This window comes from Oncorhynchus gorbuscha, linkage group LG19, assembly GCF_021184085.1.
Source record: "Oncorhynchus gorbuscha isolate QuinsamMale2020 ecotype Even-year linkage group LG19, OgorEven_v1.0, whole genome shotgun sequence".
In the NCBI taxonomy this organism is placed as follows: domain Eukaryota; kingdom Metazoa; phylum Chordata; class Actinopteri; order Salmoniformes; family Salmonidae; genus Oncorhynchus; species Oncorhynchus gorbuscha.
Window position 1 is genome coordinate 39,096,439 of NC_060191.1, and position 14,158 is coordinate 39,110,596.

Sequence of the window (14,158 nt, forward strand, 5' to 3'; positions counted from 1 at the left end):
CTTGTTTGTGCAGCTTTCGGTGGCGAAAATAAAAGCAGGAATCGGCGTTGAAAAGAGAAATGTTGATGCAAAGAAACAATTAGCATCAAGTCTACAATCTACAGTATATAGATAGATTTTAATACAAAGACAGAGTCCAGTCAGAGGAGAGGTAGGCGACCTTGTTCTTGGTTCCAGACACTCCGGTATGGTACCACACTTTAGGGATGCTCTACTGTTATTCTGGGAGGAATCTGTATATTCTCTACTTTGCTTTTATTGAAAATTGATCACTGAAAAAACATATATATATATATATATAGTGCAGAAATGCAATATTGTTTATATTTTGTCATATCTTCGTAGCCGGGCCTGAAATGATGTAGACTGGTTATCCGAGACAAAACATGCAACAATGTTCCAATTGAAAGTTCTCTTAAAATGACTGTAGGCCTATCAAGGACAGTATGAGTCAGTTATACTATGAATTTGATGTTGTTAACATGAGGTGTTTATTGTTGCTTGCAGTGCTGTTAGTTTTCAATATAGCAACTTTACTGTTACATATTGTCTAGTGCACGTGATTTAAGAGGGTGATCGTCCCAGTTATGTTTTTGTTTATGGTGTTTTGCTTGAGTCGCCTATACACCGTTTGCAACGCTTTATTTTCAATTATTTTAGGGAACTAACAGCATGCAGTTGACTTTTTCACAGTGTCATTTTATCATGATTTTATTTTGCATTTCTACAGATTGAGTTGAAGAGTTTATATTTTTATATCCATAGGGATATTTGCCTTGCAACGAAGTACAGCCATATTAGATAACTGTCTTTACCTGTGTGTCCATTTATTACTATTTTTTTAGTAATAACAATAAAATTGTGCTTAATAATAATAGTGAAACCATACAATGTCGTTGCTGCCAAAACAGCAGCAACAAAGGACATTGAGATTTGTGAAACTGCATGGAAGATGCAGGCTAATTGCAGTTTTGTTGCGAATGGTGAGATTATTCCTATGCACTGCGTGCTGTGTTTCCGATACTGAACAGCTGATCTTCGTGCGAAAGAGATGGGGTGGGGTTGCAGGAGGCGCATTGAGAGGGCTGATATATTTCAGTCCAGCTCAGACCAGTTTACAGGGCTGCTCACTTCCACCATGCTGCTATTGTTTAAGAACCTCACAAGGACACGGCGAATCCAAATATAGGCTTAATACACAGTGTCAATAGTGCTGAGGACCTGACCTTCACACATATCAATAAAATAACCAACATTAATAGTCTTAATATGTAGTAAAAAATCAAATGACTGTGAAATCACGAGAAAACGAATACCACCTAATATAGTATGCAATGCATGTCTAATGGTTAGTTGGCCAGTGGGTCTGTTCACCGCTGGTCATACAATTATTTGGGAATGAATTTGACAAAATATGAATGTATCACAAAATGTAGCCTGAACCATAGGCTTAGTACGAGCAACGTATCCTCGTCATTATATATTACGTAACATATATTGTATGTTACGGTTAGCACATAGGCATGTATTGATGTCGGGTGAAAATGGGAACAAAAGGTTGTCATTGCTGAGAATCTCGCGCCGCACTGGTTCGAACCTGCGGGATCTTGCCTTCACGTGGAGTCAGCCTTGGTAACGTTATTAATATGCAGCCAGTGGTAGAGGTCCAGGAAACTGTCTGCCAATCAGAGGGAGCTGGTGCGGTGTTTTGGGACATGAGTAGGGCGGGTTTTGTTGTCCAGGCACTCTCATTGAAGAGCTCAGCTGTTTTTTAATAGTGACAAATTATTAACCTACAAGGATAAGGACAAGGGAAGCCCAGTGACTTAACTAGTAGTTAACTACTTACTTAGGCTGATAGCTTCGTCTTCTACTGTACACATTCCATAATTAGTGTATGTATTGGCTACCTCTGATGTATCCCTCACTAACTCATATACAGTTTCTTATAGTATGAATGTCAAACAACTACCAAATGTGTCTCTCCACACTCTTAGACCTGACCCTTTATGTATCGACCTTATCTTCCAGGCCACCAGCCGTCCTTCGTTCTACGAGCCTCGTTGTGCCCCTCGTCTCCTCGTGAAGATGGCACCCTCCCTGGCCACAGCCTTCTCCAGGCGCTGGTGGATGGCCGTGACAGCGGTCATAGAGAACCTGCTGTTCTCTGCTGTGCTGCTGGGCTGGGGCTCCCTGCTCATCATGCTCAAGTCTGAAGGCTTCTACTCCTACCTCTGCAGAGAACCTGGTAAGGCTGTGTATCATGATGCACTACAATACCCATCATGCACTGTGTTGTATAACCTGTTTTGTCACTATAGGTGGTCTGATTTATACAGTATAACACCATTCCAGGTGCTCAATGTTATTTTACGTTGTAGGCCATTTTTATTACAATGAATAGGAAACCCCAAAAAGAGAATACCGTTATTAGATGGGTTATACCTGTTTTATTATATAAGTATTGTAGATGTGAGAACGATGGAAGGTTTTTGTTGCTTCCGTGAATGTGTAGTTTTTGTTGCTTTAAATACTTGTTTTCATTGTGACATTTAGCAACCTTTGTTTTTATAGCATCCCCCCCCCCTCTATATCTAGTATTGGGGGAAAGGGAGATACCTAGTCAGTTGTCCAACTGAATGTTTTCCACTGAAACGTCTCTTCAGCATGTGAGACAGGTGAATGGGTATCACTTGGGCTTGGAAGGTCTGACAAAGATCGAGTGTGTTTTAAGCTATCCTACTTATTATGCTTATTTCATTCAGCAACAAAAGGTGTTTCTAGTTCACTACTGTGAGACGAAGAGGACTTTATGTGTCTGTGTAGTTTTAATTCAATATGTTGGAATGGTACAACACTTCAATGGGGCTCTTTAGAACAATACCGTAAGTTATTTCATTGGGGGGTTACAATAGAAGGATGTGATAGAATGTTCAGATCAAATGGATGCTCTGTGGGTGAGGATAGGATGAAGGGGTGAGGGGTTTCTAATCCAATCACATCGAGCAGAGGAATTGAATGAGTTTCCACTTATATTTGACATGATCAGTTCCTCCTGAGGGGCTTTGTCTACTTCAAATGCAAATGTAACCAGTACCAAATTCACAGAGTCACAGAGTAGGAGTGCTGATATAGGATCAGTTTCTCCTTTTAGATCATGACTAAGATTACATAGACAGGGAGACCTGATCCTAGATCAGCACTTCTACTCTGAAATGCTTTACGAATACAGGCCCAGAGCAACTACTGCAGAATGACATAATTGGGGTTTTGAACAGTTTTTTGATGTTGCCATAAAGGACAGCAAGTGGCCTTTTAGAAAAACACACCTATACAGCCTGGCTAGTGTTGAAAGTGTGTGAGAGGGATTTATTATATCATTGTCCAAGACACTTGCGTTGTTTCCAGCCCAGCCAAAGTTGAGCTTTGAGACAAAAAAAACACATCAATAGCAGTCAGCCTGTTTAATAAGCCTCTAATGCAGCTATGATTCAGAGCTCTCTATCTCTGTGGGGATTTAATGGTTCCACTAAATCACCCACATCACAGAGATGATGAATGAAACCAAGGGGTGGTGGGATGAAAGTACCAGGTACATTTCCAGGTGCTCACAAGGGCATCTTTTGTTTTATTGGCTTATTTGCATCTAAATGCTACAGCAAACCGGTGACTTGGATCTCTCTCTCTCTCTCGCTCTCTCTGTGTGTTCCCATAGTCTATGACTCGTCTGTCCTCCTTTCATCTTTCAAATACACAGACACTTAGGGAGGCAGTGGGCCGAAAATATATGTCATCACTGAGATCTTGAGATGATAGGACAAATAAAGCACAGCATCATGGCCTGTGATGGACTAGAACGTAATAATATCAATAGAACATGGCCTGTGATGGACTAGAACATATAATAATATCATTAGAACATGGCCTGTGATGGACTAGAACGTAATAATATCATTAGAACATGGCCTGTGATGGACTAGAACATAATAATATCATTAGAACATGGCCTGTGATGGACTAGAACGTAATAATATCATTAGAACATGGCCTGTGATGGACTAGAACATATAATAACATCATTAGAACATGGCCTGTGATGGACTAGAATGTAATAATATCATTAGAACATGGCCTGTGATGGACTAGAATGTAATATCATTAGAACATGGCCTGTGATGGACTAGAATGTAATAATATCATTAGAACATGGCCTGTGATGGACTAGAATGTAATAATATCATTAGAACATGGCCTGTGATGGACTAGAACATATAATAACATCATTAGAACATGGCCCGTGATGGACTAGAACATATAATAATATCATTAGAACATGGCCTGTGATGGACTAGAACATATAATAACATCATTAGAACATGGCCCGTGATGGACTAGATTAGATCATGGCCTGTGATGGACTAGAACATATAATAATATCATTAGAACATGGCCTGTGATGGACTAGAACATATAATAATATCATTAGAACATGGCCTGTGATGGACTAGAACATATAATAATATCATTAGAACATGGCCTGTGATGGACTAGAACATATAATAATATCATTAGAACATGGCCTGTGATGGACTAGAACATATAATAATATCATTAGAACATGGCCTGTGATGGACTAGAACATATAATAATATCATTAGAACATGGCCTGTGATGGACTGTAATAATATCATTAGAACATGGCCTGTGATGGACTAGAACGTAATAATATCATTAGAACATGGCCTGTGATGGACTAGAACGTAATAATATCATTAGAACATGGCCTGTGATGGACTAGAACGTAATAATATCATTAGAACATGGCCTGTGATGGACTAGAACGTAATAATATCATTAGAACATGGCCTGTGATGGACTAGAACGTAATAATATCATTAGAACATGGCCTGTGATGGACTAGAACATAATAATATCATTAGAACATGGCCTGTGATGGACTAGAACATATAATAATATCATTAGAACATGGCCTGTGATGGACTAGAACATATAATAATATCATTAGAACATGGCCTGTGATGGACTAGAATATAATAATATCATTAGAACATGGCCCGTGATGGACTAGAACATAATTATATCATTAGAACATGGCCTGTGATGGACTAGAACATATAATAATATCATTAGAACATGGCCTGTGATGGACTAGAACGTAATAATATCATTAGAACATGGCCTGTGATGGACTAGAACATAATAATATCATTAGAACATATCCTGTGATGGACTAGAACGTAATAATATCATTAGAACATGGCCTGTGATGGACTAGAACATAATAATATCATTACAACATATCCTGTGATGGACTAGAACGTAATAATATCATTAGAACATGGCCTGTGATGGACTAGAACATAATAATATCATTAGAACATGGCCTGTGATGGACTAGAACATATAATAATATCATTAGAACATGGCCTGTGATGGACTGGACATTAGAACATGGCCTGTGATGGACTAATAATATCATTAGAACATGGCCTGTGATGGACTAGAACATATAATAATATCATTAGAACATGGCCTGTGATGGACTAGAACGTAATAATATCATTAGAACATGGCCTGTGATGGACTAGAACGTAATAATATCATTAGAACATGGCCTGTGATGGACTAGAATGTAATAATATCATTAGAACATGGCCTGTGATGGACTAGAACATATAATAACATCATTAGAACATGGCCTGTGATGGACTAGAATGTAATAATATCATTAGAACATGGCCTGTGATGGACTAGAATGTAATAATATCATTAGAACATGGCCTGATGATGGACTAGAACATGGCCTGTGATGGACTAGAATGTAATAATATCATTAGAACATGGCCTGTGATGGACTAGAACATATAATAATATCATTAGAACATGGCCTGTGATGGACTAGAACATATAATAATATCATTAGAACATGGCCTGTGATGGACTAGAACATATAATAATATCATTAGAACATGGCCTGTGATGGACTAGAACATATAATAATATCATTAGAACATGGCCTGTGATGGACTAGAACATATAATAATATCATTAGAACATGGCCTGTGATGGACTAGAACATATAATAATATCATTAGAACATGGCCTGTGATGGACTAGAACATATAATAATATCATTAGAACATGGCCTGTGATGGACTAGAACATATAATAATATCATTAGAACATGGCCTGTGATGGACTAGAACATATAATAATATCATTAGAACATGGCCTGTGATGGACTAGAACATATAATAATATCATTAGAACATGGCCTGTGATGGACTAGAACATATAATAATATCATTAGAACATGGCCTGTGATGGACTAGAACATATAATAATATCATTAGAACATGGCCTGTGATGGACTAGAACATATAATAATATCATTAGAACATGGCCTGTGATGGACTAGAACATATAATAATATCATTAGAACATGGCCTGTGATGGACTAGAATGTAATAATATCATTAGAACATGGCCTGTGATGGACTAGAACATATAATAATATCATTAGAACATGGCCTGTGATGGACTAGAACATATAATAATATCATTAGAACATGGCCTGTGATGGACTAGAACATATACTAATATCATTAGAACATGGCCCGTGATGGACTAGAACATATAATAATATCAATAGAACATGGCCTGTGATGGACTAGAACATAATAATATCAATAGAACATGGCCTGTGATGGACTAGAACATATAATAATATCATTAGAACATGGCCTGTGATGGACTAGAACATATAATAATATCATTAGAACATGGCCTGTGATGGACTAGAACATAATAATATCATTAGAACATGGCCTGTGATGGACTAGAACATATAATAATATCATTAGAACATGGCCTGTGATGGACTAGAACGTAATAATATCATTAGAACATGGCCTGTGATGGATAGAATGTAATAATATCATTAGAACATGGCCTGTGATGGACTAGAACATATAATAATATCATTAGAACATGGCCTGTGATGGACATTAGAACATATACTAATATCATTAGAACATGGCCTGTGATGGACTAGAACATATGGACTAATATCATTAGAACATGGCCTGTGATGGACTAGAATGTAATAATATCATTAGAACATGGCCTGTGATGGACTAGAATGTAATAATATCATTAGAACATGGCCTGTGATGGACTAGAACATATAATAATATCATTAGAACATGGCCTGTGATGGACTAGAACATATAATAATATCATTAGAACATGGCCTGTGATGGACTAGAACATATAATAATATCATTAGAACATGGCCTGTGATGGACTACAACATCAAATAATATAATTAGAACATGGCCCGTGATGGACTAGAACATATAATAATATCATTAGAACATGGCCTGTGATGGACTAGAACATATAATAATATCATTAGAACATGGCCTGTGATGGACTAGAACATATAATAATATCATTAGAACATGGCCTGTGATGGACTAGAACGTAATAATATCATTAGAACATGGCCTGTGATGGACTAGAACGTAATAATATCATTAGAACATGGCCTGTGATGGACTAGAACGTAATAATATCATTAGAACATGGCCTGTGATGGACTAGAACGTAATAATATCATTAGAACATGGCCTGTGATGGACTAGAACGTAATAATATCATTAGAACATGGCCTGTGATGGACTAGAACATATAATAATATCATTAGAACATGGCCTGTGATGGACTAGAACGTAATAATATCATTAGAACATGGCCTGTGATGGACTAGAATGTAATAATATCATTAGAACATGGCCTGTGATGGACTAGAACATATAATAATATCATTAGAACATGGCCTGTGATGGACTAGAACATATAATAATATCATTAGAACATGGCCTGTGATGGTAATAGCATTAGGTGATGGACTAATATATCATTAGAACATGGCCCGTGATGGACTAGAACATAATAATATCATTAGAACATGGCCTGTGATGGACTAGAATGTAATAATATCATTAGAACATGGCCCGTGATGGACTAGAACATATAATAACATCATTAGAACATGGCCTGTGATGGACTAGAATGTAATAATATCATTAGAACGTGGCCTGTGATGGACTAGAATGTAATAATATCATTAGAACATGGCCCGTGATGGACTAGAATGTAATAACATCATTAGAACATGGCCCTGTGATGAACATGGCCCGTGATGGACTAGAATGTAATAACATCATTAGAACATGGCCTGTGATGGACTAGAATGTAATAATATCATTAGAACATGGCCCGTGATGGACTAGAACATATAATAATATCATTAGAACATGGCCCGTGATGGACTAGAACATATAATAATATCATTAGAACATGGCCTGTGATGGACTAGAACATATAATAATATCATTAGAACATGGCCTGTGATGGACTACAACATCAAATAATATAATTAGAACATGGCCCGTGATGGACTAGAACATATAATAATATCATTAGAACATGGCCTGTGATGGACTAGAACATATAATAATATCATTAGAACATGGCCTGTGATGGACTAGAACATATAATAATATCATTAGAACATGGCCTGTGATGGACTAGAACGTAATAATATCATTAGAACATGGCCTGTGATGGACTAGAACGTAATAATATCATTAGAACATGGCCTGTGATGGACTAGAACATATAATAATATCATTAGAACATGGCCTGTGATGGACTAGAACATATAATAATATCATTAGAACATGGCCTGTGATGGACTAGAACATATAATAATATCATTAGAACATGGCCTGTGATGGACTAGAATATAATAATATCATTAGAACATGGCCTGTGATGGACTAGAACGTAATAATATCATTAGAACATGGCCTGTGATGGACTAGAACATATACTAATATCATTAGAACATGGCCTGTGATGGACTAGAACATATAATAATATCATTAGAACATGGCCTGTGATGGACTAGAACATATAATAATATCATTAGAACATGGCCTGATGGATGGTAATAATATCATTAGAAACTGTGATGGACTAGAATAATAATAGCATTAGAACATGGCCTGTGATGGACTAGAACGTAATAATATCATTAGAACATGGCCTGTGATGGACTAGAACATAATAATAGAACATGGCCCGTGATGGACTAGAACGTAATAATATCATTAGAACATGGCCCGTGATGGACTAGAACATAATAATAACATTAGAACATGATGGACTAAGAACGTAATAATATCATTAGAACATGGCCCGTGATGGACTAGAACATATAATAACATCATTAGAACATGGCCTGTGATGGACTAGAATAATAATATCATTAGAACATGGCCCGTGATGGACTAGAACATATAATAATATCATTAGAACATGGCCTGTGATGGACTAGAACATATAATAATATCATTAGAACATGGCCTGTGATGGACTAGAACGTAATAATATCATTAGAACATGGCCTGTGATGGACTAGAACATAATAATATCATTACAACAATCCTGTGATGGACTAGAACGTAATAATATCATTAGAACATGGCCTGTGATGGACTAGAACATAATAATATCATTAGAACATATCCTGTGATGGACTAGAACATATAATAATATCATTAGAACATGGCCTGTGATCATTAGAACATGGCCTGTGATGGACTAGAACATATAATAACATCATTAGAACATGGCCTGTGATGGACTAGAACATATAATAATATCATTAGAACATGGCCTGTGATGGACTAGAACATAATAATAACATTAGAACATATCATTAGAACATGGCCTGTGATGGACTAGAACATAATAATAACATTAGAACATGGCCTGTGATGGACTAGAACATATAATAATATCATTAGAACATGGCCTGTGATGGACTAGAACGTAATAATAACATTAGAACATGGCCTGTGATGGACTAGAACATAATAATAACATTAGAACATGGCCTGTGATGGACTAGAACATAATAATATCATTAGAACATGGCCTGTGATGGACTAGAACATATAATAATATCATTAGAACATGGCCTGTGATGGACTAGAACGTAATAATAACATTAGAACATGGCCTGTGATGGACTAGAACATATAATAATATCATTAGAACATGGCCTGTGATGGACTAGAACGTAATAATATCATTAGAACATGGCCTGTGATGGACTAGAACATATAATAATATCATTAGAACATGGCCTGTGATGGACTAGAAGTAATAATATCATTAGAACATGGCCTGTGATGGACTAGAACGTAATAATATCATTAGAACATGGCCCTGTGATGGACTAGGTAATAATATCATTAGAACATGGCCTGTGATGGACTAGAACGTAATAATATCATTAGAACATGGCCTGTGATGGACTAGAACATATAATAACGTAATAATATCATTAGAACATGGCCTGTGATGGACTAGAACATAATAATAACATTAGAACATGGCCTGTGATGGACTAGAACATATAATAATATCATTAGAACATGGCCTGTGATGGACTAGAACGTAATAATAACATTAGAACATGGCCTGTGATGGACTAGAACATATAATAATATCATTAGAACATGGCCTGTGATGGACTAGAACATAATAATAACATTAGAACATGGCCTGTGATATAATAATATCATTAGAACATGGCCTGTGATGGACTAGAACATAATAATAACATTAGAACATGGCCTGTGATGGACTAGAACATATAATAATATCATTAGAACATGGCCTGTGATGGACTAGAACGTAATAATAACATTAGAACATGGCCTGTGATGGACTAGAACATAATAATAACATTAGAACATGGCCTGTGATGGACTAGAACATAATAATATCATTAGAACATGGCCTGTGATGGACTAGAACATATAATAATATCATTAGAACATGGCCTGTGATGGACTAGAACATAATAATAACATTAGAACATGGCCTGTGATGGACTAGAACGTAATAATATCATTAGAACATGGCCTGTGATGGACTAGAACGTAATAATATCATTAGAACATGGCCTGTGATGGACTAGAACATATAATAATATCATTAGAACATGGCCTGTGATGGACTAGAACATAATAATATCATTAGAACATGGCCATTAGAACATGGCCCGTGATGGACTAGAACGTAATAATATCATTAGAACATGGCCTGTGATGGACTAGAACGTAATAATAGCATTAGAACATGGCCTGTGATGGACTAGAACGTAATAATATCATTAGAACATGGCCCGTGATGGACTAGAACGTAATAATATCATTAGAACATGGCCCGTGATGGACTAGAACATATAATAACATCATTAGAACATGGCCCGTGATGGACATTAGAAACGTGATGGATAATAATATCATTAGAACATGGCCCGTGATGGACTAGAACATATAATAATATCATTAGAACATGGCCCGTGATGGACTAGAACATATAATAATATCATTAGAACATGGCCTGTGATGGACTAGAACATATAATAACATCATTAGAACATGGCCCGTGATGGACTAGAACATATAATAATATCATTAGAACATGGCCTGTGATGGACTAGAACATATAATAACATCATTAGAACATGGCCCGTGATGGACTAGAACATATAATAATATCATTAGAACATGGCCTGTGATGGACTAGAACATATAATAACATCATTAGAACATGGCCCGTGATGGACTAGAACATATAATAATATCATTAGAACATGGCCTGTGATGGACTAGAACATATAATAACATCATTAGAACATGGCCCGTGATGGACTACAACATATAATAACATCATTAGAACATGGCCCGTGATGGACTAGAACATATAATAATATCATTAGAACATGGCCTGTGATGGACTAGAATGTAATAATATCATTAGAACATGGCCCGTGATGGACTAGAACATATAATAACATCATTAGAACATGGCCTGTGATGGACTAGAACATATAATAACATCATTAGAACATGGCCCGTGATGGACTAGAACATATAATAATATCATTAGAACATGGCCTGTGATGGACTAGAACATATAATAACATCATTAGAACATGGCCCGTGATGGACTACAACATATAATAACATCATTAGAACATGGCCCGTGATGGACTAGAACATATAATAATATCATTAGAACATGGCCTGTGATGGACTAGAATGTAATAATATCATTAGAACATGGCCCGTGATGGACTAGAACATATAATAACATCATTAGAACATGGCCTGTGATGGACTAGAATGTAATAATATCATTAGAACATGGCCTGTGATGGACTAGAATGTAATAATATCATTAGAACATGGCCCGTGATGGACTAGAACATATAATATCATTAGAACGTGGCCTGTGATGGACTAGAATGTAATAATATCATTAGAACATGGCCCGTGATGGACTAGAATGTAATAACATCATTAGAACATGGCCTGTGATGGACTAGAATGTAATAATATCATTAGAACATGGCCCGTGATGGACTAGAATGTAATAACATCATTAGAACATGGCCTGTGATGGACTAGAATGTAATAATATCATTAGAACATGGCCCGTGATGGACTAGAACTTATAATAATATCATTAGAACATGGCCCGTGATGGACTAGAACATATAATAATATCATTAGAACATGGCCTGTGATGGACTAGAACATATAATAATATCATTAGAACATGGCCTGTGATGGACTACAACATCAAATAATATAATTAGAACATGGCCCGTGATGGACTAGAACGTAATAATATCATTAGAACATGGCCTGTGATGGACTAGAACATATAATAATATCATTAGAACATGGCCTGTGATGGACTAGAACATATAATAATATCATTAGAACATGGCCTGTGATGGACTAGAACGTAATAATATCATTAGAACATGGCCTGTGATGGACTAGAACGTAATAATATCATTAGAACATGGCCTGTGATGGACTAGAACGTAATAATATCATTAGAACATGGCCTGTGATGGACTAGAACGTAATAATATCATTAGAACATGGCCTGTGATGGACTAGAACGTAATAATATCATTAGAACATGGCCTGTGATGGACTAGAACATATAATAATATCATTAGAACATGGCCTGTGATGGACTAGAACGTAATAATATCATTAGAACATGGCCTGTGATGGACTAGAACGTAATAATATCATTAGAACATGGCCTGTGATGGACTAGAACATATAATAATATCATTAGAACATGGCCTGTGATGGACTAGAACATATAATAATATCATTAGAACATGGCCTGTGATGGACTAGAACGTAATAATATCATTAGAACATGGCCTGTGATGGACTAGAACATATAATAATATCATTAGAACATGGCCTGTGATGGACTAGAACATATAATAATAGCATTAGAACATGGCCTGTGATGGACTAGAACGTAATAATAGCATTAGAACACGTGATGGATAGAACGTAATAATATCATTAGAACATGGCCTGTGATGGACTAGAACGTAATAATAGCATTAGAACATGGCCTGTGATGGACTAGAACGTAATAATATCATTAGAACATGGCCTGTGATGGACTAGAACGTAATAATATCATTAGAACATGGCCTGTGATGGACTAGAACATAATAATAACATTAGAACATGGCCCGTGATGGACTAGAACGTAATAATATCATTAGAACATGGCCCGTGATGGACTAGAACGTAATAATATCATTAGAACATGGCCCGTGATGGACTAGAACATAATAATAACATTAGAACATGGCCCGTGATGGACTAGAACGTAATAATATCATTAGAACATGGCCCGTGATGGACTAGAACATATAATAACATCATTAGAACATGGCCTGTGATGGACTAGAATGTAATAATATCATTAGAACATGGCCCGTGATGGACTAGAACATAATTATATCATTAGAACATGGCCCGTGATGGACTAGAACATATAATAATATCATTAGAACATGGCCTGTGATGGACTAGAACGTAATAATATCATTAGAACATGGCCTGTGATGGACTAGAACATAATAATATCATTACAACATATCCTGTGATGGACTAGAACGTAATAATATCATTAGAACATGGCCTGTGATGGACTAGAA

The 14,158-nt window shown here is 36.4% G+C and overlaps 1 protein-coding gene across 2 annotated transcripts in view; it reads left to right on the forward strand.

Moving 5' to 3' along the window:
• The first annotated feature begins 8 nt into the window (after window positions 1–8).
• Window positions 9–14,158, forward strand: part of LOC124006537 (large neutral amino acids transporter small subunit 4-like) — a 43,179-nt gene continuing 29,029 nt past the window's right edge. The window contains exons 1-2 of one of the 2 annotated variants that reach the window (XM_046316611.1): window positions 9–151; window positions 2,032–2,248. In XM_046316611.1, the coding sequence (XP_046172567.1) occupies window positions 2,089–2,248 (160 nt within the window). In that variant the 5' untranslated portion in view covers window positions 9–151; window positions 2,032–2,088. Of the gene's footprint in view, window positions 186–2,031; window positions 2,249–14,158 lie in introns of both variants that reach the window. The other variant, XM_046316612.1, reaches the window with a different exon arrangement.